General features: G+C 35.3%; 3 protein-coding genes and 1 long non-coding RNA gene across 8 annotated transcripts in view; 2 read left to right on the top strand and 2 right to left on the bottom strand.

Annotated features, from left to right (window-relative positions):
• Positions 1 to 447: 447 nt before the first annotated feature.
• Positions 448 to 14,902, bottom strand: atp6v1aa (ATPase H+ transporting V1 subunit Aa). The gene is given in 15 exon segments (NM_201135.2): positions 448 to 1,229; positions 3,533 to 3,704; positions 3,800 to 3,894; positions 4,017 to 4,220; positions 5,525 to 5,588; positions 5,791 to 5,905; positions 6,846 to 6,968; positions 7,758 to 7,866; positions 8,018 to 8,180; positions 10,734 to 10,885; positions 11,110 to 11,247; positions 13,252 to 13,466; positions 13,909 to 14,037; positions 14,215 to 14,313; positions 14,854 to 14,902. Coding segments are annotated over 14 exon segments (1,854 nt in total). The 5' UTR covers positions 14,297 to 14,313; positions 14,854 to 14,902; the 3' UTR covers positions 448 to 1,136.
• Positions 14,903 to 15,315: 413 nt separating this feature from the next.
• Positions 15,316 to 21,725, top strand: phf23a (PHD finger protein 23a). 4 transcript variants are annotated; one of them, XR_012405866.1, is made up of 6 exons: positions 15,316 to 15,922; positions 16,497 to 16,528; positions 16,802 to 16,894; positions 19,230 to 19,773; positions 19,943 to 20,829; positions 21,000 to 21,725. XR_012405866.1 is itself a non-coding variant. In XM_073950322.1 (6 exons), the coding sequence occupies exons 2-6, from the start codon at positions 15,895 to 15,897 to the stop codon at positions 20,134 to 20,136; spliced, it is 891 nt and encodes a 296-aa protein (XP_073806423.1). In that variant the 5' UTR covers positions 15,316 to 15,722; positions 15,810 to 15,894; the 3' UTR covers positions 20,137 to 21,725.
• Positions 21,726 to 21,850: 125 nt separating this feature from the next.
• plscr3a (phospholipid scramblase 3a) lies at positions 21,851 to 26,117 on the top strand. Its single transcript, NM_001105113.1, has 7 exons — positions 21,851 to 21,930; positions 22,281 to 22,357; positions 22,454 to 22,496; positions 23,820 to 24,040; positions 24,846 to 25,007; positions 25,826 to 25,984; positions 26,058 to 26,117. Exons 2-7 carry the CDS (start codon positions 22,298 to 22,300, stop codon positions 26,115 to 26,117), a joined length of 705 nt encoding a protein of 234 aa, NP_001098583.1. The 5' UTR covers positions 21,851 to 21,930; positions 22,281 to 22,297.
• Positions 23,058 to 27,962, bottom strand: part of LOC141385809 (uncharacterized) — a 37,338-nt gene continuing 32,433 nt past the window's right edge. The window contains exon 4 of one of the 2 annotated variants that reach the window (XR_012406848.1): positions 23,058 to 24,075. This is a non-coding gene — a long non-coding RNA (uncharacterized lncRNA). The remainder of the gene's footprint in view (positions 24,076 to 27,962) is intronic. The other variant, XR_012406846.1, reaches the window with a different exon arrangement.

Here is a 27,962-nt window from a genome sequence, read left to right as displayed (position 1 = left end):
ACATCTGTAAATATATTCATATTCACAACAGACTCAACACTAATCCTTAAAAAATAACTGGTTTCTTTTCTATTAGTTTTCATTAATATATTAATAGTAGTCTATTACATTACTTTAATCAGATTTGTTTTTAAAATGTATGTTTATTAGCTCTAAATTTTTTACACAAACTATTCTTTTGAACTGCATGTATAAGTTTTTACAATAATATTAACCAGAAAAAGTGTGTTTAAGCACTAAATCATCATATAAAAAAAAACAATTTCAATAGTAATGATGCTAAATAATCAGATTTCTTTCAATTATATCTAATTATTATCAAAGAAATGCAGCCTCAGTGTGCTTAAGGGACTTCCAATTACATTGGTTTTTACTCACCGCAAACAATTAATGACAATGAATTAATGGAAATTATCCATTATGGTTTTCATAAAACAGAGTCATTAAACAGTTTCCAATAATTTAATTCTTTGGAACTGAACACACAACAACACGCACAATAAATGTACCACTACTACAGAAGTCACGATAAATCTACCCACACACCCCTGCACACTCCAGCTCACATACACACACACACACACACTCACATGAGAAACACACATAGAACAGAAATCACATCAATGAGACAAAACAAGACTCAAATAAATAAAGGAAGCCTCAATGATCCCTTTCTGACTTCCGTTGTTCCCATTATCATATAACACATCTTTCATTGGTCACAGAGAGAGAAAGAGAGAGAGAGAAAAGGAGATGGAAATAAACACTGTGCTCCCCTGCACTCCTAACACATGCAATGAGGACTCGTGGGAAAGCAGGTGGTGAGAAAAAGAGATGAATGTTTTGTGGGTTTTTTTGTGCTCGAGTCTCAGCACAGAGAGAGATCACAGATGCTAAAATACAATCTTACAGCTCAAACACACAGTAACAGTTGCAGCTATAGAGTGAGAACACACACTCTTGACGCTTATTAAAGACCGTGTTCAGATTAGCGATGCCTACCGGCTCTGGCTTTCATTCGTCTGGTTCAGATCAGTGTGTGTGTGTAAGGAACACATGCACAAGGGAGCACTGGGAAATGCACTGCACAGCACAGGGGAGGAGAGAGGGAGGGGAAGTGAGGTCAGACGGTGCTTTTAGTCTTCCAGGGTGCGGAAGGAATTCTGCATGTCCTCCAGCAGTTGAGCGTAGTCAGCTTTGATCTTTGCTTCACCCTCTTTCACTGGATCCTGCAAAACATACATGTAAGTATGTAAAACTGAGCAGGGTTGCCAGGTCATAGAAAAATCTTCAGCCGGACATCATTCACAAAAAAAAGGACATAAATTAAACATTAAGGCTGGAAGAAGGTCACTGGTTAGAGCCTCGGCTGGCACAGTCGGCAATTCTGTGTGGAGTTAGCATGTTCTCCCTGTGTTTGCGTGGGTTTCTTCCACAAGTCTAAAGACATGCACTGAATTGGGTAAGCTAAATTGTCCGAAGTGTATGTTTGTGAATGAGTGTGTATGGCTGTTTCCCAGTAATGGGTCGCGGCTGGAAGGGCATCCGCTTCGTAGAACATATGCTGGATAGGTTGGTGGTTCATTCCGCTGTGGTGACCCAGAATAATAAAGGGCCTAAGCCGAAAATAAAATAAATGAATGAGTAAAAGAAAACATAGCTAATGTGACTCTTCAAGCTCGCTGTCAGAAGTATTGAGCTTAACTACTCAATCTTGTTCTTTACCTCCTTTAAGTGTACTGTAAAGCAAATTATAAATATATAAATATATATATAAATAATGGGGATAACTATACATTTCTTCACATTTCCCCTGCAACTTGGTTTCTTCCAGTCACCCCTGCCCTCTCACGAGAATAGACTATGCCAAAATCCACCACTAAGTGAAGTAGAATATTGCTCAGTGGTGGTTGAAGATAGTTTAAAGTTGGAAAACAGGTGTTATAAAGTCCAAATCAGCAGAGCATTTAAGGATTGCGCATGTGTGCGTGCATTGCTTAGCAAGTAACTAAAATCATTGCAATATGTATCTTTATGGAGTTTTTAAATAATCATACTTATTAGGGCTGTAACATGTCAATGCATACATTTAATTCGGCTAAACGGTTGTATTATAATTAATATGTTCGTCCATTGAGATATTCTACACAGACGTTGTGTATATGATGTTTATAATCCTTTATTTAATCATAATCGGTGGGTGATAGTGCAACTAGCGCATGCACACTGAGTTATTTATAATTAACTGAATGTTTTGACTAAAGCTATAATACTAATTTGCAGTGTATTTATATTTCATGATAGTTATTAAAATGTTTGCTTTGGTTTATTTACTTATAATTCATGTTAAACTGTTTTTCTGTATATTCATATATCTATTCTTTATTTGTATTAATTATAGAACCACACACAATCAAGCTGATGCCAATTATTAAATGAAGATTTGGACCATTCTCTGGAGTGAGGCAGTTGTCTTAACCCGAAACCCGTAGCCTTTAGCAAACGAAAAAAACTAGTATTTAGCATATTCACCTTATTGACGAGCGGGCGCTGCCATTTGAATCTTTTTGGCTTGGGACATCCGGTCTCATTCACTTCCATTCATTTTTTGATATTAAAAACTGCTCATTTCGCTGGTTGATGTTGCAATTTAATATTTTCTTATTATATTATTCTACTTGGTCTGTATAGTCATGCAAACATTTGTTTGTAGAGCAAGTAGTTTGACCGTTTTTTGCTGTTTATTATTCCTAGTCATTTCTCCCATAGGCGACTGAATCAGAAGTTCCAAGACAATCGCGAAAACAGGCGCACTTCCGTATTTTAGAATAAGGTCAATAGAGAACAACAACAACAACAAAAAAAGTGTCTTTCTCAATCAAATATGTATCTTCACATATCCATACACATATCACATATTTTTAATATAAAGGTATTTACATTTGACTGTTAAAAAGTGAAATCTATCTTACATTACTGTGTGCTCAAGCAGGCTATGGTCCCAAAAAAGGCTGTTGCCCCCAGAAGAAAGGTCAAACCTACACCCACCTCAAATTTCATTGGTCACCAACTTATCATTAGACTTTTTTTGTGATAATCTATTTTTAAAAAATTAAAGGAGTGTTTTGTGGGCCAAAAAATGGATTGTTGCCTGAGGACAACACCATGACATGGCACAGGTGTCAAATGCACAGGTGTCAAATGCAGTTCCTAGAGGGTCGCAGCTCTGCACAGTTTAGTTCCAACCCTGCTTCAACATACTTATATGGAGGTTTCAAACAGAACTGAAGGACTTAATTAGTTTGATCAGGTGTGTTTATTAGGGTTGGAACTAAGCTGTGGCCCTCCAGGAGCTGGATTTGATACGTTTGCCATAAAGGGTTAACTAAATCCATTTTTAAAATTTGCTTTAGTGTCACTTAACCATTACAACATTGCATTAAACTGACCATTAACTATAACCCTGAAAGAATGTTGTACTCTCTCCACTACAATCTTTAAATCCACAAACAAAACAATAAATAAAACTTACCTTAAACTTCATGGAGCTGATCCGATACAGAATTTCTCCCATGTGTTCACGGATCTGTGCCCAGGTGATCTTGTTATCGCTCTGAGCTGTGGTCTCGACAGCATGCCGGGCCAGATCATAAAAAGCTATCATATTAGACAGGATGCCCACTGTCTTGTAGAAGGGACAGAACCTGAAAGAGACATCATGTGGGACATAATTAACACAGAATGACAAACTGGATCAATGAGACATCAAAAGAAATGGGAATTTGCTATTCAGCTTTACCTGTCATAGGGAGTATAACCGTTCTGCTGCAGGAAGTCATCTTTAATGAGTTTAGCCACCTCCAGGGTGATTTTATCCGTCTCAGCCAGAGATGCCTATAGGAGAGGAAGAAAATTAATATAATTAAGACACAGACTCACATCAAACAAAAACACACAACATAGTCTATTTAAACACAAACGTCAATATATAAAAAAGTAAATACACAGAAACACACCTTTCCAACCAGCTGCACAATCTCAGCCAGATCCTCCTCCTCCTGCAGAATCTCTTTGGCTTTGGTACGCAGCGGCACAAACTCTTGGAAGTGTTTGTCATAGTACTCATCCAGCGCTCGTGTATATTTACTGTAACTGATAAGCCAGTTAACTGAGGGGAAGTGTTTCCTCTGAGCGAGCTTCTTATCTAAACCCCAGAACACCTGAGAGAAACAGTTTAAATGAGAGGATTAAAAACTGTAAAAGGTATCATTGCTTCATTTAAAAACTTTAAAGTCTTGTGTATAAAAAAAACATTTGTCTTAAATTTTAGGTAAACATCATAAAGCATGATAAAAAATCATATAATAATATTTATTTATACTTTTCCTGATATAGAATTCTTCCACTAGTATTATTTCTAATCATAATTACCAAACATTCATTCATTTTCAAAATTCTAACCCTTTGAATGCTGATTTGCTCCAGCAGATGCTCACTGTGAGTGTCCTCAATACAGCTCTAGAGCTCCCTCTGGTATGAAATGTCTTATAAGCTATGAAACGACTCCAGCATCAGATATTTATAGGTTTGGCTGTGATAACACTTCTATTAACTCAGACTTTGTCTAAAATCTACCACACACACACACACGCACACACACACACACACACACACACACACACACACAAAAAACTACTTCATCAAAATCAAGCTTACTTTCATCTCTTTACATAAACAAATAAAAAATGCAACCGAGGATTAAAATGTGTGAAGATATGTTTTTAAATAAAAAAAAATAAAGTAACATTCAGTAACATTCATTCATTAATTCAACACCAATATATATATATATATATATATATATATATATATATATATATATATATATATATATATATATATATATATATATATATATATATATATATATATATATTGAAAGAGAGAGAGAGAGATATATTTGGACATTGACACAATTCTAACATTTTGGCTCTGTACATCAAAACACAATGGATTTCAGATTAAACAAACTAGATGTGCTTAAATTGCAGACTGTCAGCTTTAATTTGAGGGTATTTATGTCTAAATCAGGTCCGCAAAAAAGTATGTGGTACAAAATGCATAGAAAATGTTCAGGGCAGGGAGGCCGAGAACCAGAATTGAGAACCACTGATTTAAACACATTCAAATACATCGATACCTACAAAAACACAATTATAGCTAAATAATGTATCCAATCGACTCTGTAATAGACTATAATATGCATAAGCAGAAAACAAGAATAAAGCGAGTATTTTCATTATATGCCTTTCCCTTCATATTAAATATCTTTTAATAAGTTTGATTAGGAAATTTTATTGCATCAAGTGTAAATTTATATATATATATATATATATATATATATATATATATATATATATATATATATATATATATATATATATATATATATATATATAAATAAAAGGTTGCATGAGGATTAATAATTTAAATGATCTTACACATTTTCACAGTGTTCACCCACCTGCACAATACCAAGCGTGGCAGAGGTCACAGGATCTGAGAAGTCACCACCAGGGGGAGACACACTGTAGGAAAGAGATCATTTTAAAGGGATCACAAAAGCATTGAAACATCTGTGGTTACAACCACCACAAGAACGGTTCATCTAAGACTTTTATAAACGAACAGAAAATAATTGCCATTACTTGCTTTCAAGTTAAAAAGGCAGCACGATCAATTTATTCATTTACTGAAAAAGCTCACTTAGTGTTCCTGAAATGTACTTACGCTCCCACAATGCTGACGCTGCCCTCTCTCTCTGGGTTGCCCAGACACTTCACTCGACCTGCTCTCTCATAGAACGACGCCAGACGGGCTCCAAGATAGGCAGGATATCCACTGTCTGTGAAGGAATTACAAGAACGTTCAATTGTCCAATATAAGGAAGCTTACATAAGACGAAGCTGCACAATATTTCTGTCAGGTACAACTATTTTAATTTGTAAGGAAAAAAAAAGTCTAAATATTGAAAATCACCTTTAAAATCCCATTTAAAATGAAGTACTTGGCAATCCAATCACCATTCAAAAATTAAGACTTGATATTTACAAAAATTTACTAAAATGTAATAATAGCAAAGAGCAAAATAAGGCTGGTTTTGTGGTTCAGGGTCATATATTACATATGCTGCCAATACAAAGCAAACGCTTAAATATGCAGTAAATGTGTAAAGAATGCTATGTTTTTGAATTGCTTGGCTACATGAGCACTATTAGACATTTGCTTAGTCATCTTGGGTGGCCGCTATAAGCTAACATTTCTAGAATGTTTAACACATCATTAATGTTATTAGCATGTTTTATGTCATAACAAAACTAGTAATGATCATCACTAGCATGTTTTAATACACTGCTATCATGTTTTAGAACTTTGCTAAAATTTTGTGGTTAAGATGTTAAACATTCGTAATATTTTTAGCACATTGCTTAATGCCTTAGCACAACAACATATTGATGTTTTTGTGGAAACAAATATACATTTAACTAGTGACATTTAAAAAAAATTTTATTGTAAAGTTCTAAATGTTGTAAGTCTGGGGTGTCCAAACTCGGTCCAGGAAGGCCAGTGTCCTGCATATTTTAGTTCCAACCCCATACACCTGAAACAACTCAAGCTTTCTAGCTGTTCTACAAACTATCAGGCAGGTGATTTGAAGGAAGTTGGAATTAAACCATACAGGACACCAGCCCTCCAGGACGGAGTTTGGACACCCCTGTTGTAAGATGTCTCTATATAGATATAAAAAAAACATACACACACATTTGCAATTGAGCTGTACATACCAGCAGGCATCTCAGCCAGACGTCCTGAGATCTCCCTAAGAGCCTCAGCCCAACGAGAAGTGGAGTCGGCCATCATACTGACATTATAGCCCATGTCCCTGAAGTACTCGGACAACGTGATACCTGTTCACAGATACAAGCATTCACAGTTTGCAATTAACCACTGTTTTTATACAACCGGATTCTTACCTGAATTGCATTCCAGGGCTCCCAGTCTAAACCAGATATCAATCTCCCTGACTTTCACTGACTAAAAAGTGTAATTCCCCTGACCTATAATGAACAGACAGTTCGCTGTTGTGCTTTGCATAATATTAAAATGTTTTTAGCTTGAATATAATTTTGCTGGATTTTATTAGCCACTATGAGAACAACAAAGGATACTTTATCTCAGGTTTTGGAAAAAAATCTGTAGTACTTACTGTTTGCATGGTTGTAAAGTGCTCCCTATACCATATTTGATTGTAATTTTGCAAAATTTACATTTAGCTTTTCTGCCATTAAGCCCAGTTATTGAAGTGGTCATTTTAAAGTCAAAGCTACTAAAATGTATACTATCCTGACATGTTAGGCTTAGTCAAGAATTATAGTCTGATGACTGCAAGTTGATGAGTGTGAAAGAAATAAAATTTAGCTGAAAAATAGCCAAAACATAAAAACAAAGGTGAAATTATTCAATTAAAAACTGGTATAAAAATATATATATTTCAATAGATGGAAACAAAAATTTTAAACGAACAAACAAAAATCCTTAGTATTCTACAACTTGGACAAAAAAGATAAATATTTCCTGACTTTCAATGTCTAGAATAGACCTTTTAAAAGTTCATAATAATCCAAATATTCCATAACCCCCGGAAACTCTGGCTTTTATCAAGTCACTCTATTTGTGCAGATGGCTCATGGGTTTACCAGTATAGATGGAGGCTTCTCTGGCAGCCACAGGCATGTTTGAGGTGTTGGCCACCAGTGCTGTTCTCTTCATAATGCTCTCCACCTTTCCGCCCACCTCCATGGTAAGCTATTTAACGAAATTACAATTAAATCACATAAACCTGGGTCATTTAAATCTAGCTAAAGGGTCACATGAACCCCTGCAGTTATGAAATTAATATCACATTCATAAACATTGAATTATCAAAGCGAGCAGGTACACCAAGTGCCACACCAACCTCTGGAAAGTCTCTTAATACTTCAGACATCTCATTTCCACGCTCTCCGCAACCCACATAAATGATGACATCGCTGTTGGAGTACTTGGAGAGAGACTGAGAGATCACAGTCTTGCCACAGCCGAAGGCTCCTGGAATGGCAGTGGTTCCTCCTTGGACACACCTGCAAAAGAGCATTTTTAAGCATTAGAGAAGGAAAACATTGGACCTCGAGCAGGGAATCAAACTCAGATCACAGTGAGCACATCAGTGCTATATGTCGGCACACTTTAAAAACATTAATCCTTAATACAACTCAAAATCATCACATCTTCTTTGATCTAATGCATGCATTTATTTACATTATATATATATATATATTTATATATATATATATATATATATATATATATATATATATATATATATATATATATATATATATATATATATATATATATATAAATGTGTGTGTGTGTGTGTGTGTGTGTGTGTGTGTGTGTGTGTGTGTGTGTGTTATACTGAATATTCTTGTGGCATTCTTTCATCCCTGTATTGACATTTTATTTTTTAGAAGTTATGTGAAACATTATAGAGGTCAACTTGCATTTGATATTCCTTTTAATATCAATTTGATCCAGACCCAAAAATAGGGTCTCTAATCTTTTACCCCTATTTATTATATTTTTAACAATTCATTAATGAGAATGAGAAGAAATTATCCACTTTCTTTTCCTGAAGGGCCTAAAATGTGTGCAGTAGTTTGGGAAGTTTAAGTACGGCTATTAACTATTAAATTAGGAGATCTAGCCAACTGTCATAAGGAACAATTCAATGACAGATGAAAGATGACTGCTAGTAAATTTAAACACTTAAAAGGAAAATCATTCATTCGAGAAAAAAAGGCACCACAAAAAAGAAAGCCTGTGCAGGTTTGTTTGAGGCACAGAATGTAATTTTTACCCCTAGAGGGTGTTTATTCAAAACAAACAAAAACATAGACTGTTTCTTCATATGCATTCTTTAGCGATCTTGTGTCTTCGTGTAACGTCGTCATCAACCGCCAAAGTTCAGTTCCAAAACTCAACATCGTAAGAACAAAAGATGTGTGAAAGTTCCGAGATGTATTCTTGGTATCGAGGAAGCACAGATGCAGACTTGAGCACAGGACTTACTCTAGAAGTCCCAGAAGTCATTGCAACTGAATAAAGGAGGTGGGATTTATTATAAGTTTATTATTAAAGCTCAAAGATATAACTTCCTAATCTCAGGAGTTTCCCTAAATAAGATGGTGAAAGTAAACATGAAAATCTTAATAAAGGCATAAACACATTAATTTGATAAAATTTGTTTTTTGATCAAATTTGATAAAATTCGTATTAAAATCTGATTTATTTGTATTGTTCATTCATTCATTCATTCATTTTCTTGTCGGCTTAGTCCCTTTATTAATCTGGGGTCGCCACAGCGGAATAACCGCCAACTTATCCAGCACGTTTTTACACAGCGGATGCCCTTCCAGCCGCAACCCATCTCTGGGAAACATCCATTCACACTCATTCACACACATACACCATGGACATTTAAGTTTACCCAATTCACCTGTACCACATGTCTGTGGGGGAAACCGGAGCACCTTGAGGAAACCCACGGGGAAAACATGCAAACTCCACACAGAAATGCCGACTGACCCAGCTGAGACTTGAACCAGCGACCTTCTTGCTGTGAGCGACAGCACTACCTACTGTGCCACCGCGTCGCCTTAATTGTATTGTGCCAAGTAAATTCGTAAGGTTTTTTGTGCATGATATACTTATATTTAAAAGGGAAAAAAACAATAAATGGTTGTATGAATGCTGTAATGTTTACATAATTTTCCATTAAAAAAGTGTGAAGGTCATGTGACCATCAGGAAGAACGCAGCATCTCATTTCTCACAGTCTCTCGCAGTCTCGAGTTCATTCTTCCGAGGTAACCTGGCAAGACGGCTCTGCACGAGAACGCAAGTCTGTTTTCTGCGTTCTTGGAATTGAGAAACAGCCTGAATTTGGTGGTGCAGTGACTGAGCGTGGAATAGTGCAAGTCGTCTTTATTACATCCTATAAGACTCTGTCAGAAATCATGTTCATGGATTAGCTAAAGTATTCAAAACTTATTATCATCGTAGCATAAAGCAGAGTAAGGCTGACAGCCATTGAATAAACCAAGGCTGCTAAAACAATTGCTGATGAGAGACGAGCGCAACATGGCATGAATGTGGTAGAGCCAACTGAATCATGATCACATGGGGAAGAAGTAATGCTGTTTTATCATACTAAATACATTTTAAGGATCTGTCATATTGCTGCTCCGTGCAGTCTAAAAAACACACACCATATTAAAGTGTCTTTTGTGTTTTCTTATTTTCTATTAAACCAAACTGAAAATCCAGCATTATTAGCATGGCGGCACAGGACACGTTTTGTGTTGCTAATAAAAATGGCTTATTTCTCTGGATTTGAACACACATTTGGGATTATGTGAAACAACAAAATATATAACACTTCTTTAATTTTTTTGGGGATTATTTCATGAAAAAATCTTGCAATAAATAACCAGTTGGCCAAAATTGCAGACAATAGGTTCCACACTTAATTAGCTTTTTCAAAAAAGCAGATTGCAAAATGTTTACAATCAAGATTAAAATGCAATTGTGCAGAAATATAATCACACTTTTCTAGACGTGTTTGACACTCACGGAAAGAGGGCGTCCAGTACACGTTGTCCAGTCAGTAGGGGGTGGTTGGCAGGGAGCTTCTCAGTAACAGGCCTCACTTGTCGCACAGGCCACACCTGCACCATGGTGAACTTCTCCTTCACTCCTTCAAACTCCAGCTCCAGCACCACATCCTGACACACACGCATAATGAAAAGGGAACTTTCAGTATTTCACAAGACTGGGGTTTTTCCTCATCTTGCTCAAACATCTTAAGTAGTTTTTTTTTACATTTAACGATTGCCTTAGTAAGGTGTTATATGCAAATACATCTGACCTGGCATGAAGAGTTCTCCTGACTATATATACGTGTAGTAATATTAAAAGACATGTGAGGATGAATTTAAGTGTGACTCACAGAGACATCATAATTTCCTGGCGGAGCGACATATGTGACTGTTCCTCTGCTGCGGGGTGGTAGCATGAGCTTGTGTTTGATGAGAGAGTTCTCATTCACCAGTCCATAGATATCACCTCCTGTAACATGGCTTCCAACCTAAAAAACAGTGTTGTAAACCATTTTAAATATGGAGAGCTTAATTTCAATGTATTATACATTCTACCTTCTGTATTTAAAATACTCATGCACATTCAAATTCCACTTAAATTACATGTAGTCATTAATAGTTACATTTAAAAATTTACAAATTACATTTAGTTACTTTTTAAAGATGTTCTCTAAGTGCTCAAGAAAGAGAAAAGGGGGATTATTGTACACAGAATATCAATTGTAGCTTTTTGGGGATATTTTGCTGTTTTGTAACCAAACTATGTTATTTGGCCTAAATGACTGATGCCAAAACAATAAGTTACTCCATGCAGGTAGCAAAAAAATTAGTTATATATGAACACAACCAATAATATATCCAAACAGAGAGATATGGTGCATTCTACACTTGCAATGATCAGTGCTAATGCTTTAAATTCATTTAAGCATTGGAAAACACAGATTATTATGGGGATAGTTAAACAACATTTATTATTTTTGTTTGGCTGGATTGTAGCCACTGTCTTAGATTTTCCGAATCACGAAGAAAATAGTTAATGTTCTTCTTATGTTAAGAGTAACATGTATCTTGGATGACCTGAGGGTTAGTCGATTTACAGTTTTTCTGCAGGTTTCACTAAGCCAAATTTAAGACTTTTTAAAACCGCTATGAATGAAATTTCAGATTTAAACAGGACAAAAAGCCATTTTGTAATGGCCGATGCAAAAAGATTTTAACTTGCCACATTCCAATTTAGATTCAGTTATTTCTTATCCATATATTTTAAATAAGGAGTCAAAATCAGCAAATTATAGATAATAATAATAATTTTGTTCATGATAACTTTTCTTTAAAAAAGTTTTAAAAACTTCAACAAAATAAATGTATGCACAACATACATTTATGCATAAATACATGGACGAATACATTTTAATTATATTTTAAACTAATGTTATTGTAAGAATGTAATGAAGATGATTCTCTGGTAATCCATTAGGTCAGAAGCGGGTGCTACCCTTTGTATGTTTTTTTCCAGTGAGTGCAGTTTAGTAAGAGGTGTTTGACCCGAAGATGGTTTTTTTTTTTGTTTTTTTTTCAGCTTTCTCTTTAGTTATTTAGAGACGGAGATGATTTAGTTAGGGGTTTTTAATTTGTTATTTTCTTTGATTTGGCACAGCTTATTTTCCTTCCCTTTATCAGGTTTGTTTTAATTGATTTGACTTATTTTGCTTTTTTTGTACAAATTTGTAAATGAATTTTGGGTGAAAGCGAACTACTTTTTGCTACATCCGTTGTCTGTCTCGATCCATAGCAGCTAATTTCTCAGGGGAATTTTTTAAATATTGGGTTGTCATAATGTTTTGCCCTTTTCATCCTTCGAGACATCCTCCGTAATGCCATATTAGTAAATAGAATTAATAAAATTTACTTTTTTAAAATGCTTTTTTGAGATGGATTGATGGTTGTACCGATGGTGTAGCTTTACATGGACAAAGGAAAATTAAGACCGGTTTAAAAGTATTTAAGACCATATTTCAGACGTTAAGACTTTTAAAGACCATGTGGACACCATGAATTAACAATAAATTGTACTTTTTGGCTGAACAATTCCTTTATTATTTCAGAATAGCTGCAGTTTTGATTGGTTCATTAAATAAATAAATATCTAGGGCTCACAAAATCTCGTAGCCCAAAGTCCTGGGGTTATTGTTTTTTCAGTCAGGCTACAAAAATCTATCTACACCTTGCTCGATGGGCCATCTAGATAGATCGCTGTGCGAGGTGTAGATAGATTTTGGTACGCCGGCAGAAAAAAACAACAGCTTCGGTACTTCGAGCTGCCAGATTTTTGTGAGCCCTGATACTTATGACATGAGTATTTGATCCCAGCTACCAAGCATATACTAACTATCATAACTCACATGGTCTTGGAAAAAAAGACAGAAATGTCCAAAAAAATAAATAAACTAAGTGCACAACACCTCTATATAAAGAAACACACACTTCATTACCCTCAAGTTATTAATAGGTGTGAAGTCCCATTTAAGGTCCCGGTTGAGAGCCCCTATATTAACACCTCTGGGGATGTAGATGCTCTGCGTGAGGTCATTGATGTCTTTGAGGGGGCGCTGAATACCGTCAAAGATAGAGCCCATAATTCCAGGTCCCAGCTCTACAGAGAGGGGCTTTCCTGTGCGGAGCACTGGATCTCCCACACAAACTCCAGCTGTGTTACTTTGGTTCAGGAAAACAAACAATGCAAAGTAGACAAACACACACAAAACCAATTCTGCAACAGCATTATAATCCTGTAACAGTGTGAGATAATAATACCATGGTAATACGCCTTATATTACTGTGAATGATACTACTGAACACTATGTGACATGTTGACAATGGGTTTATTTATTTTGCCAACAATATTATTTTGACAACAAAAGAATATGATTTGATGTGCGGGAGCAAGTTTACAGCAAGTTTGTTTATTGTTCAACACCATGGCGGAACCCATACCTGGGTTATTGAGACTTAAAACAGGATCTAAATGATAAATACCTGTTGTTTTTTTTCTCCTCTAATTATGCAAACATTTTATTTGGATTTACTATATTTAAAACTTTTAGGGGGTTCTCAGTGTAAACAAATCCCAGATTAATAGTAAAGGATACAAGTCTCCTCATACACCTGGATGGTTGCCATATCTCCTTCCAATCGGATAATCTCTCCCACCAGCTCACTGTGGCCGACACGAACCAGTTCATACATAGCTGCACCTGCCATGCTGGAGGCCGTCACCACTGTATTGAATAGAGACATAGACTGTAACCTGCCCATCACATGACTTCTCTTTTTTACAGTAGATGACTGAATTACTTGTGAGATAAACACCGAGCAGTAAGCTAATCTGTAACAAACTGACTTCATATATTTGGCAGTGGTGAATGTTTATTTTATTGTATTTTATTTTTTTTTACCGGGGCCTGAGACTCCATGAACATATCCAAACTGACTCTCGCGTTCCTCATCTCGGATCTTAGGCAGCTTGGAAAAATCCATCTTGTGTGTTAGAAAACCTAAATGACAGATTCAAGACACAGATGTGGTAAAAAAAGATAAATATCTTTAAGTATTTCAAAAATAAAAACAACATGACAAGATTCATTTTATAATTTCAACAGAAACACAATCTAAACATGTTTTGTTCAACTGTAAAGAAATATATTTGAAGGGAATTTAAAGTAAATATCTCAATTACCACTGACAAGTAGCCTATAACGACAACCCAGAAAAACAGTTAATAAACAGCAGAGCCACTATGGCCGACCGGGTTCGGATTAACACTAGATTCTTGCTGTAACGACTGAATATCAAATTTAAAATGTTAGGAATTTAGATAACTGTACTAAACGCACAACCGCTATTAACTATTGAATGAGAAAATCTAGCAGACTGTCGTGAGGAACCATGAATGTCAGGTGACAGATGGCTGCTAGCAAAGCCTCTGATCAGCAAATGAGCACAATTCGCCTGCGTAGAAAATGAGATGGGAGCAAACCGAAAGAGATGACAATAAACAAAATAAGAGTAACAAATAATGAAAAGATTGATCTTACTGTACTAGCATGAAGCGAACACCAATCCGTGGAATACCCTACCAAGCAGTAGATCGAGGAAAAAAACTGTCACGACATAGATCAGCTGACTTGCCAGGATTAAGGAAGTTCGTTTACACACTGCAACGGAAAGTGCGCCATTATGGCTCTCCTAGAGGATGTTTTCGTGGAAAGACATTGCGCGTGTGATCCAAAATGGCGTCCATAAAGCCACAGTTTCCTTATTTCCTGTGCTCTTCGCGTGAAAGCAAGGACGTAACCAAGTTACCGAACATCATATCTGGACATTAACACAACATGGGCACAAGCATTTCACCACTGTAGAGAATCACATACGAATGAAGCAGTGCGTTTAGCAGTTTGGCAGTTCTTTTTTCCAGATCTTATGCATATTCATTACGCTATTATCAATATACATTACGCAAAAAGTCTGGCGCTCTTTGCGTGGTTGCGTCACAGGGTGATTCCTGTTGAGACCGCGCGTAACCCAGACGTTCAAGACTTTGTTGAATGCAGTTGCAAAAAGCTCGTTCCTGTTTTTTTCAACATTTGGAATTTAATACTCGATTTAGTGTCTTTGCCGTGTTTTCTTTGCGTTCGTGGATGCAGTCAACGTGTCATCGCTCTTGGAAATCTAAAGCCACCAGCTTAAAATCGTTTGTAATCATCGAGGACCGAAGATAAGTCACCACCACCATCATCATCATCATCGTCGTCGACGTCCATAATTGAAATCTCTGCGAAATAATACACCGTTCGGTTTATTTTTTGGCTGAATCTCCATATTATCGTCGAAATATAGTCTCCTTTGCTTGGTTTTCACCGTTGGACGAGACGACCCCGCTGAGCATATGGCAAATCACCCTTCGGTACTGCAGTAACGTTAACGTAACTTTATTTTTCGCTCGTTGAATTCAAAAACAACTGAAGTTACATCCTTTTTCCCCAACTGAAAGACATTTTGCCTACTAAAGTGACACTGTAAGGTCATTACCAAGAGCCAACACTAAGAAGAGCCCAACTTTGTGGTACCACCCCACCATGTTGGGCATTATGGATCATCATCAAGGTAAATGCTTTGATTGTTGTCATATTCATCAATCTAGTTTTGTTTCATTGGAGCCTATCACGTTAATAATTAAAGTTTTACACAAGCCTCGTGTAACACACCTATTTAACAAAGAGCTTCTGAATGGATTAACTACTCCTGCTTGCAGCGACATATCCTCTTAGGTTAAGTATAAGTTACTTGGCAAGACTTCTGTACTATCTCCAGATACATAACATGTAATTTTGTAAGCATATTTGAAATGCTCGGACACTAATTCGCCTCCTTGTTTTGCTGACTAGACGAGGATTCATCTGCTCTTCGTTAGCTTTTAGCATAAGCAGCTTCTCTTCGGATATTTCTATGTTTACTCGAACAAATGAGCCCTCGGTACATTTTCGACAATATTTAATGTTTCAAACGCGATTGCATTAATGTCGCCTACCAATAATCTCCTGCGAAAATGATACGCAAGTTACTTTAACAGTTCCCATGTAGCATAGGCTAAAGCTAGCTTGACAGTTGATCTAACGCGGTAGTTACACATTATCAATGTATCGCCATTAATGTAACATGTCTTCTGTTTCTTTTACAGACACCGTCCGGAAATGTAAATCGGAGGCTTTGGTGAGTGCTGTCGCTGTTATTTTTTTGTAATAGTTTGAAATGGTGACACAGCCTCGTTACTTATTTATAGCTTAGGCCACATGTGGCCGAACATGGGGGAAGGGCTGTGAATAAGAGCAGTATCTGCCTGTATGCACTGATAGTAATTGGCTAACGTTAAATATTTTGGTTTCGAAAAGGGGTCGGGCTGATGTCATGGCATTATTATTTATGTTTAAACGTGCCATTAGTTACTGCTGATCACTATTAATCTAGATTTTTTTTCTATTCCAGCCTCCAGAACGTAGGAAGAGGACTGTAGAGGATTTCAATAAGTTTTGCAGTTTTGTCCTGACCTATGCTGGGTACATTCCACCCCAAAAAGAGGTGAGATGAGCATCATAATATATCACTGATTTAAATGATTGTTGTTAAGTTTTTGTGATTGCTGGATGTGATACAAACATAAGCATTGTTTTTAGTATGGGAACTATAAAATGAAATTGCCAATACTGTTATAAGAGTTGTCATATACATTTATACATGTAATGTTTGCATTGAGACACAACATTTATTTATTTTTGCCATGATGGCAGTAAATAATATTTTACTAGATATTTTTCAAGACACTTCTATACAGATTTAAGTGACATTTAAAAGCTTAACCAAGTTAATTAGGTTGACTAGGCATGTTAGGGTAATTAGGCAAATCATTGAATTATGATAGTTAGGTCTGTAGACTATCGAGTAATATATAGCTTAAAGGGGCTAATAATTTTTACCTTAAAATGGCTTTGAAAAAAATAAAAACTGCTTTTATTCTAGCCAAAATACAACAAATATAACTTTATCCAGAAGAAAAAATATTATCTGACATACTGTGAAAATTTCCTTGCTCTGTTAAACATAATTTGAGAAATATTTTATCAAACGGAGAGTCTCAAAACACTTATAAATTACTTTCTTTCACCTTTCCTTCACATCTGCAGCTGAAGTCTAAAGAGCAGAAGGCATTGCTAATTCACAAACATCACTTTAGTGATAGAATTTGAATAATTCTCTAGCGTAATGTCTAAAGTGAAGACAAAATAGGTGATTTTGCTGACATTTCAAGATTATAAGACTGAACGGCATGAAATGCCATCAATCTACAGAGATTTCCCAGTATTTCTCAATTGCAAATTAAGAGATCACAATAATGAATCCTGAAAAAGCCAAAGTGGCGCCAACACTATCAGATTACTGTTGTGTTTATGATTAGGAAAAACGGTAAACGCATGCGGGCGTTTCTTCTTTCTTTCTTTTTACTGAACTAGTCTGCAGTAACAAAAAGAGCATTAGAACCCATTAGAAACAAACAGTTGGCCAAGCAAAAAAAGTAACTCGGGGTTATACAAAGAGTGGTCAACACAAAATGCACACATTCTTGATATGCGAGTCCCATCTCGCACTCAACACACTACAATTACTATGTTAACAATACAGCACTACAACATACAAAAGAGAGAGATCGACTCCAGAAATTCACTTACTGATTCAGTAATGATTTGATCAGCTGTAGTTAGAAATTGCAATGTTTTTCCTCCTTATTATGCGATCTCTGTCGCTATCTTGTGGAAGGAAAACATCAACTGTCTTTGCTCTGCTCAGTGACAGGCTAATGGCCATCGACGCGCTCTCAGAAATTGTAAATATTTTAAAATAGGCACTATTCTTATAAACAAACTGCATAGTTTCAATCTGAACAACTACATTCTCCACTAAAAAAAGCCTCAATTATATTGTTCTCCAAAACTGCAGTACTTGTCAAACTGTAGTGTTCTCTGCTTGTCGCTGTATGTGGGCGGAGTAATACACAAGGGTGAAGAGGCTGTACAAGTGCTGTTATTTACAGAATATCACACGGCTATCAGCCAGATTTAAGAAACAGACAGGTGTTTGTGTGTGTGTGTGAGATTAATAAGAGTTGTTGATCAGATCAATACGAGCAATACCAGTGTTAAGGATGTGACATTTGCAGTAAAAACTCAAAACATAAATTCGCATAGAAAGCATATGCTAACATTATATTGAAACTTTTATTTATATTTTTCTGAACAACTCACCACAGAGTTAAGGGACCAGAAAAATATCTATCTGTAAACATGTTTTGTACTTTAAATGTGGAAAATAAACATACTTTATGGATGTGACAGAAAAAAGTCTGCAGGTTTACAGTACACAACATACTTTGTAGAAATTATGTGAATTAAACTGCACAACCCAAAGGTAACAATGATAATTAAAAGGATAAGAGATGGCTCTCTATAAAACAAAAAATATTGATTTTATTTAATATTTTCACGTTTATGAGGAAAAAAAAGTGTTATGGATGTGACATTTCTCCGTTATGGATGTGACAGATGTGAAATTGCCACTTGTGTGACTTTGGTAAATCAAATAGAATGGTTTGGAAACATTAACAGATGCATTTTTAAGTATTTCTAAAGTACTGTAAAATACAGGCTTTCACAAAAAAAAAAACAGAAATGGTTTCTGTATTTTGGTGAAAACGTAATTTTTTTCATGGCAAGGTTGATATTTGCACGAAACTGCTCATACGCATTCATTTGGAAAAAAAATTCTGAAGCATTTTAAAAAGCAAAACCACATGCATTATTCATGAAAATCTCATTATTAGGGTTCTGTTTTGTGGTTAAATTGTCTTAATGTGTGTTTCCAGGAGAGTTCATGGTCTCCGTCTTCATCTCCATGCACACATGACCTTTCTGAGCTCTCTGGTGAAGGCTCTGTGAAAGACAGCTGGACAGACTCTCACTCCGACCTCAACAACATACACAACTTGGTCTATAAAGCCGAAACGGACAGCAGCAGCAGCAGAGAGTTCAGCCATCTTCCGTCGGACAACTCTTTAGACAAGATGACCCTCAAAGACTCTCTGAACCATGTCCATAGTAAAGCTGAGAGGAAGAAAGTGAAGAAACTCGACCGCTTGTCTTTAGGAGGGCCGAGAAAAAGCATCTCGGAGGCAAGAGCACACAAACAATCAAAAGCAGCACTAAAGAAAATAAAGACCTCCATAAAGGCTGAGAGACACTTCACATCTTCAAGCCCTTTGAACGAGGGGTTTGAAAAGGAGGAGCTAACTGAGCAGGCCATTCACATGCATGAGGCAGGGCTTAAACTGGAGTCCAATCAAGAAACAGACCTGAGCTCCTGTGAAACGGACACACTGGTGACCGATGAGGACATTATGGTGGAATCTGGTAAGTGTCTGATTCCAATCAGTGTGCTAATAGTTAAAATATCTAATGTAGACCTTCAATGGTTATAAATACACGTCGTAAAAGTTATGCCAATAAATTTTTTTTTATTTATTTTTTTTTTTTTGTGCTGCATCTGATCATAACCTTTATTTTTTTTGTCTACTTGCAGGAGACGATTCATGGGATTTGATTACATGTTATTGTGGAAAGCCTTTTGCCGGACGTCCCATGATAGAATGTGAAGAGTGCTCCATATGGGTCCATCTTTCCTGCGCTAAAATTAAGAAGTCCAACGTGCCAGACATTTTCTACTGCTACAGGTGTCTGGACTCTCGGGGCTCCACGGTCAAAAGAGACCACTGAGAAACAGTGTATGGGAGCAGATCCTGCGTGTGTATTTAAATGAATGTTCTCATACCTGTCATTTTTACTTATCTGATTACTAGTAATTAAGTAGCTTCTGTTAAATTAAAGGAAAAGTTGATTTATATAACTCCATCTGTTCTCCTTTGTTCCATGTTGACAGACTGTCATGGTTTCTGCCATTCAGCGTTTTAAGGTGTCCTAAAAATGCACTTATTTGCACTACTGTATGCATAGTGCATTTCTGATGTACACAAATTAACTTTAATATTGATGAGAAATGTGTATTGACGGCATATTATGTGCATTAATGAATGAATGAATGAATGTCATGATCCTCTGGTAGCCCAAAACAATTTGAAGCTAAATAAAACATAACTCTTTCCCCACATATACAGTTAAAGTCAGAATTATTAGCCCCCTTGAATTATTAGACGGCTTGTTTTTTTCCCCAATTTCTGTTAAACGCAGAGAGGATTTTTTTCAACACGTCTAAACATAATAATTTTAATAACTCATTTCTAATAACTGATTTAGATATTTTTCAGGACACTAGTATTCAGCTTAAAGTGACATTTAAAGGCTTAACTAGGTTAATTAGGTTTATTAGGCAGGTTAGGGTAATTAGGCGAGTGATTGTATAATGGTGGTTTGTTCTGTAGATTAACAAATCATAATAATTTATGCTAATAAGCTAATAATTTTGACACTAAAATGTTTTTTAAAAATTAAAAACTGCTTTTATTCTAGACTAATTAAAACAAAAAAAAAGACTTTCTCCAGAAGACAAAATATTATTAGACATACTGTGAAAATTTCCCTGCTCTGTTAAACATCATTTGGAAAATATTGAAAAAATGAAGGGGGCTAATAATTCTGACTTCAACTGTATATATAAAAAGGAGAATTAAGCATATGATAGGATCATGATTTTATTTTGCATTGTTTTTATGATATTTCCCCACAAGTTTTCAGAATTATCATTGTTTATCCAGATTACCCATTGAGCCAAGTCCACTTTATGTGCTGAGGCGGTGTTGTAATCCAGTGTTTGTCAGTGTCGGCCCCTCAGCACAGGTGTCACACTTGACACATCTTATACTGTTAATAAAGCCCCATAGGAAAAGTCTAATGAGCGCAATTAGGAGTGTTAGATGAGGTTGAACCGTAAGCACAGATCTGTATGATGCGGACACGGTTTAAATCTAAGTTTCTCCGAAGTAATGTTCTGCGTAACGCTTTTCAGTCATGTGATAAATACTCACTTTAATGTTCCCAAATTAACCTTTGACCACTGTAAAACAGATTTCAACATAATTAGACCACATTCAACACTTCTATAGCTTGATTGTAGTTCTTTGTGTATTACGTTACAGTTAAGTTGCAAGGACATGGCTTTTATGTATGAATTTGGGTTGCCATTTTTGACCATCATAAAATTAAAAGAAATCATTTGTCTTTTGTCTTGTTTATCCCAGTGTATATAGTACATGTATGTACAGCTGTATATGTTTGAAAGATGAGGAGATGCTATATTTTTCTGAGCATTACATTAGTAAATTCTGAAAATAAATGTCCTTTAAAGTCAATCTGGCCAATTCGCAGTGTTTTGTTTGCTGATGTCACTAGTTTTCCAGTGAGCAATGTCCAAAGGGAGTGTAGTCTAAGGGGTGTGGCGACTTCTGTTCACATTACTCCCCTTCCTCCAGTCACATGCTTCAGTGCAGGTGCATCACTCTAAAGCTCGCCTGTTGTGATTGCTGTTATTTGTAATCATCAGCTACTTAACGTGAGGTAAGTGCGTTTACAATTTAAAACTTAAATTTGGTTTTACTGTGGTAAACATCTTTTTTTTCAGTATGTGATTTTTTCATTGTTTAATTTACATAATGGTTCACAGCTGCAAAATTTGCAAGTTAATGCAAATTTTGTAAAGCAATTTTTTCCATGTTTATGGTAGTATGTTGAACAGTCTGTGCTTGAAGGTAATTACATGGTCTCAAATGAAAAGCTTATGAAAGGGAAAATGTTGCTCTATATGATGGAAGCAATTAAATCTAATTTCCTGACATTTTACATCAGGTTTAGAAGTACCGTGAGTTTGTTTTACATGTGAGGACAATTACATTATTGTTTACCCATAGAACCCATTTTCTTTAACATGGAGCAGCCTTATTTAAGCCCAGCAGCTGTCCCACCAGGTTTGGAGTACCTTACACAGGTCAGATTGTCATTTAGAAGTAATTAATTTAAATTGGATGAAAACTACAGTAAAATGTATTTCATGATGGATAAATGTATGTATAAATGCTTACAGATTGACCAGATATTAGTCCATCAAAAGATTGAACTTCTTGAAGGTACGGTTTTGTTTTTAATCATAATTTAGCTGGGTGTTATGAAGCAAAGTCTATAATTTAATTTATAAGCATTTGTGAGTGTAAATGCATCATAAGTTTTGTGAATCTTTAAATTTGTGTCTGGAAAACAGTGATCTTCGGCATATTGAATATCAAATATTTTGTATACATTAGTTGATTATGGATTCGTTGAGTAGAAACTACAGCTATTATTTATGTAAAAAGACAAAATTACACCCTTGGAGAAAGATGATCATGTTTTAGAATTGGCACATATACAGTGCTCAGCATAACTAAGTACAATCCATTTTGAAAATGAATATTTTTATCCATTTCTCAGTGAATATAGGCAATGTATTTTGGTGCATTTAAACAAAACAGATATTTATTAAAATAATAATTTAATCACCAAACATTTTTAGAAATTGAAAGATAATACAATTAACTTCAAGCAAAATGTTGCAAAATAAATTGCAACTATAAAATTTCAACTAAATCTATATTTTTTTGCTTCTTGATTTTTCCTCTTTTTTTAAAAGTTTTTATTTAAATTTTTTTTTTGACAAACTTGAGTGTACTAGTTTTTGAATCGTTATCATAAATTATTTTTCTTAAATAAGCTCCAGGTTTGGCTTCAGTACTGACCAATCTAATGAATATGCTCAAATATAATATTGAATGGCTTCTTATTAAAAATATGAATTTAAAAGAGATTTGTGAGGGGTGTACTTGTATATGCTGAGCGTTGTATGTGTAAGTGTAACTAAAGTGTTGCAGTTTTTATAATACGTAACAGATTGTATTTAATTAGCTTATTCAGGTTAATCATTAGTTAGATACGTGTAATTTTAATGGCATTGATAGTGTTGCTCTTATGACATATCTATGATTAAAATATGGGCAATAATAAGTCCATATTCATGTGCCTTTACATAAGTCATAGATTAAATTTACCTTTCGCATACAATTATGTGCTTTACATAGTGATTTTAAACTGTCTGTTTGTGGGAACCAGATCTCGGTGCAAAATTAATGCAGTTCTTAATAGAAATAAGCTTTGAGGGATTGCATATGGTTGTCAAAAAAATGCAATGAAATATGCATATTATAATAGAAACTAACTATGTTGACTTTTTGACCACTCTATAAAGCCAACTCAAGCAAATCTCAAACGCGTTCAGTGGGGTTCAGATCAGCTGATGCTCAATTTATAGGAAAATATCAGGATTTTGAGCCAGTGAATCTTTGCATTGTCAATCTGGAATATATCTCTGTCTTGGGCACTCTTTGTTTTACTAAAAAAACAATTCTCTTCTTTTCCAGCCATTATTGGCTTTGAAACAAATAACCAATATGAAATTAAGAACAGCATGGGCCAGAAGATCTTCCACGCTAAAGAAAACACTGACTGCTGCACTCGAAATATCTGCGGCCCTCTCAGGAGTTTTGAAATCGAGATCAGAGATAATTTTGAGCAGGAAGTGATTCACCTGAGCAGGCCTTACCGCTGCACGTCCTGCTGTTTCCCCTGCTGTCTTCAAGAGGTAACAACTCATCGTGAAACTTGCTGTTTTCTGGCCTTTGGAGAGACAAAATATTTTAACAAGATATTTGTGACCATGCACCACAAAACCAGCCATAAGACTAAGTGTTTGGAAAATGAGATGTATAACTCGTGAAAGTCAAATAAATAAGCTTTTCATTGATGTATGCTTTGTTAGTATTGGACAATAGCTAAGATACAACTAGCCGCTTAAAATCTGGAATGTGAAGGTTAAGAAATATTGAGAAAATCGCTATAAAAACTACAAATTCCATTTCTTTTAATGCATATTACTAATACATAATTACGTTTTCATGCATTTACAGAAGGTAATATCATTACTGAAGGGAATTTACTAAATATATCCAGGAAACATCTATAAAATAAAAATATAATAATTATAATTTATATATTATAAAATTATAACATTTTGACTTAACTGATTCGGTCTAATTTTGGCTATTGCCACAAATATAAACCATTTCAATGTGGTCATGTCACTGGCTCATGAACATTTCCTGCTTGTTATTAAACTATTTCATAACTAACAAGGCAATTCAATTATAACTTAATGTTAAAGCAGTCATCACACATCATCAATATGTGGCTCTTTTTGGATTCTCAGAAGCTTTAGAAATGTTTTTGTTTACATATATCAAAATGGTCTATACCTCGGACAACATAAAACATGGTTTTGTGATCCGTTTTGAAATATTTGAAGATTAAAAGATTTGCGGTAAATACTCTAAACAGTAAACGTATTAATATAACCCTGATTCCTTTTTCTGTCTGGATATTGACAAAAGTTGGAGGTACAGGCGCCACCGGGGAATCCGATTGGCTATATCAAGCAAGACTGGCACATGTTCAAGCCCATGTTCTCGCTGTATGACATGTCCAAAACAAAGATGTTGACCATCGAGGGGCCGCTGTGTGCCGTCAGCTGCTGTGGTGATGTGGATTTTGATGTATGTATTCATGTGTGATCATGTCTGATTATCATCTTGCTTTTAACTCATTCTATGATGCTTGGTCTTTTTATTATTTTGAAACTTTTTATATCGGATTTTGAAAACTTTTTTTTTTTAAACCGATGAAATAAAAGGGGAAACAATAATTAAACAATACGGAAATAATAATAAAATAACATTTTGCCATTATAACATATTTTCAGAAGAAACATCATTTGCACATCAAATTACACAAACAAGTTACATTGATAAGTTAAAAAAAACTCTTAAGTGTAAACATCTAAATATCTTACGATACTTTTCCACCTCTTAAAAAAATATATCAGTTTTTAATTGTAGACATGCAATCATTATATAGACCTGTTTCATTTTTGGAACCAACGAGCTACCTTTGGAGAACCTTCTTCCTTCCTGTGTACTGTTATCAGGTTTTCGTTTGTTTGTTTTTTGCTATTAATAACAATATTCTTAATATAAACGTTTTTATACATGAGACATTAATTTTTGCAATTCTCCTGATAAGCTCACAACTAAATCTAAGGAAATTTCTATATCTAATATATATATATATATATATATATATATTTTTTTTTTTTTTTTTTAATACTTGGTCTTTTTAAATTATTTATTAATATTAAAGATTTGTTATTTATATTTTAATTTCTGCTCTCCTACCTTGAGCCATTTGCACAGCAATCAACTATTTCTATTTATTTATTTTTGCTTTACATGTAAATAAATTAAATGAAATATTTCTAGTTGTGTCTGTTGGATGATGATTTTGTCACAAATAAAATGTTCTGTGTTTAATACAGGTATTGGGTAAAGACGGGAATCCTGTTGGTCGAATCAGTAAACAGTGGGCCGGCCTGATCAAAGAGTCGCTCACTGACTCCGATAATTTTGGCATCAACTTTCCCATAGACTTGGATGTGAAGATGAAAGCAGTTCTGCTGGGAGCGTGTTTCCTTATAGTAAGATACCACACAGTCATTCATTTCCCAATCTATTTGGCTATTCATGTATTTAATGCCCTGTGTCCTGCAGGACTTCATGTTCTTCGAGCAGACTGGGGACTCTGGACAGAGATGCAGTGTGTTTGGCTAATAACAAGAGGGTTACTGATCATATTTGTCTGAAATATATTCAACTGTAGTATGACTATGGTAAACACTTCTATGTATGTATGTACCACTAATTTTAGCAATAGTAAAATTTTTATTAAGTAAACTTTTTAAATATTTTTCTTTTAAAAATATCAAATAAACCATTTTCATACTTCATTCTCATTGCTCTTGGAAATCTTTGTTTATAAGCACACCTCTGAAACATGTCATGAATCCCCAATTTTATGACAACTGACTTCACATTATTAAAATATTGATTGCTTTCAATAGAAATATGTTGTCTTTAACAGCCTGATATTTGTCTTATTGTTCTTATCATGTTTTCTCAATTACAATCATTTCATTTTAAAAGGGACATGTAGTTTATTATTGCTGATTGTAAATTATTATTAGTTTGTCATAGTTCATAACTAGGGCTGTGTGATTTGGGGAAAATAATTGCAATTTTTTTGACAGATATTGTGATTGTAATTTGATTTGCGATTTAATTTTGTAGTCCAGATTCAGCTCAATAATCTGTATCGTAGCTTCTCGCTGCTAAAATGCAGTGAGTGTAGGTTAAAAAAGCAACTAAAAAGATATTAACTTAGTTCTACATTTATTCAAATGTGCTTTTAAATATTCAGAAATTTTACTTTCTCTAGAGCACATGAAAGGACCTTACCTTTCTGTTAAGTCAAATTAGGGAGACAATGTAGGTTATTATACAAACAAAACAAAATCATAAAAATGCAGAACACTCAAAGCAAACTAACATGGCTGATACGAGGCAGATTAAAAAGATTTGATTGGGAGGAATATAAGTGTGCTCACTGAATTGGCTAGTAAGACTATCACACAGACAGCAGTCACGCATTTGCTCTGGGCAGTGTAAATTAAATACATATATATTCCATATCACTGCCACTTGCAATTAGCTAATCGCAACGTTTCAAATCGCGATTACGATTCAATTTCAAATTATTGCAGAGCCCTAAGAACTACAGTGCATTAGTAGTTACTGTCAAAAATAGCGGTACTGGAATTGCAAATTGAGAGTTGCTCCATCCCATTAATAATACATTTTCACAAGCCCCCATAACATGTTTTGGAGGATTCAATTCATTTTCTTTTTGGCCTAATCACTTTATTAATTTGGCGTCGCCACAGCGGAATGACCGCCAACTTATCCAGCATATGTTTTATGCAGCAGATGTTCTTCCAGCTGCAACTTATCACTGGGAAACATCTATACACACTCATTCACACACATACACTACGGTCAATTTAGCTTACCCAATTCACCTATAGTGCATAGGCTTGAACCAGTGACCTTCTTTCTGTGAGGTGATCATGCTACCCACTATGCCACCGGTTTCAATTTTAGATCAATCTTTAGTAGCTACAAAATAAGTACAAAAAAAGCCAACTTGGTAAGCCAAAAGACTGATTATGACTAGTCTAGAATGAAAAAGTCAAATAATTTAATCATCACAATGAAGAAACAGTGTGCTTTGTGTGTCAATATGCATAAAAGTATTACCTTTCTATTAATTCCTTCCAACTACTCTTTAAATGTAAAAACCAGGAGTGCTCAAACTTGGTCCCGGAGGGCCGGTGTCCTGCAAAGTTTAGTTCCAACCCCAACCAGACACACCTGGGCTAGCTAATCAGGCTCTTACTAGGCTATCTAGAAACGCTCTTGCAGGTGTGTAAAGGCAAGTGGGAGCTAAAATCAGCAGGACACGGCCCTCCAGGAACGAGTTTGGACACCCCCGGTAGACCATTCTACATTTTCATTGATCTTTTTTTATTATTTGGCATACACTTTTACCCACAGTGATTT

The sequence above is a fragment of the Danio rerio genome, chromosome 5 (genome assembly GCF_049306965.1).
Source record: "Danio rerio strain Tuebingen ecotype United States chromosome 5, GRCz12tu, whole genome shotgun sequence".
Classification (NCBI taxonomy): Eukaryota; Metazoa; Chordata; class Actinopteri; order Cypriniformes; family Danionidae; genus Danio; species Danio rerio.
This window is presented reverse-complemented; position numbering and strand designations above follow the sequence as displayed.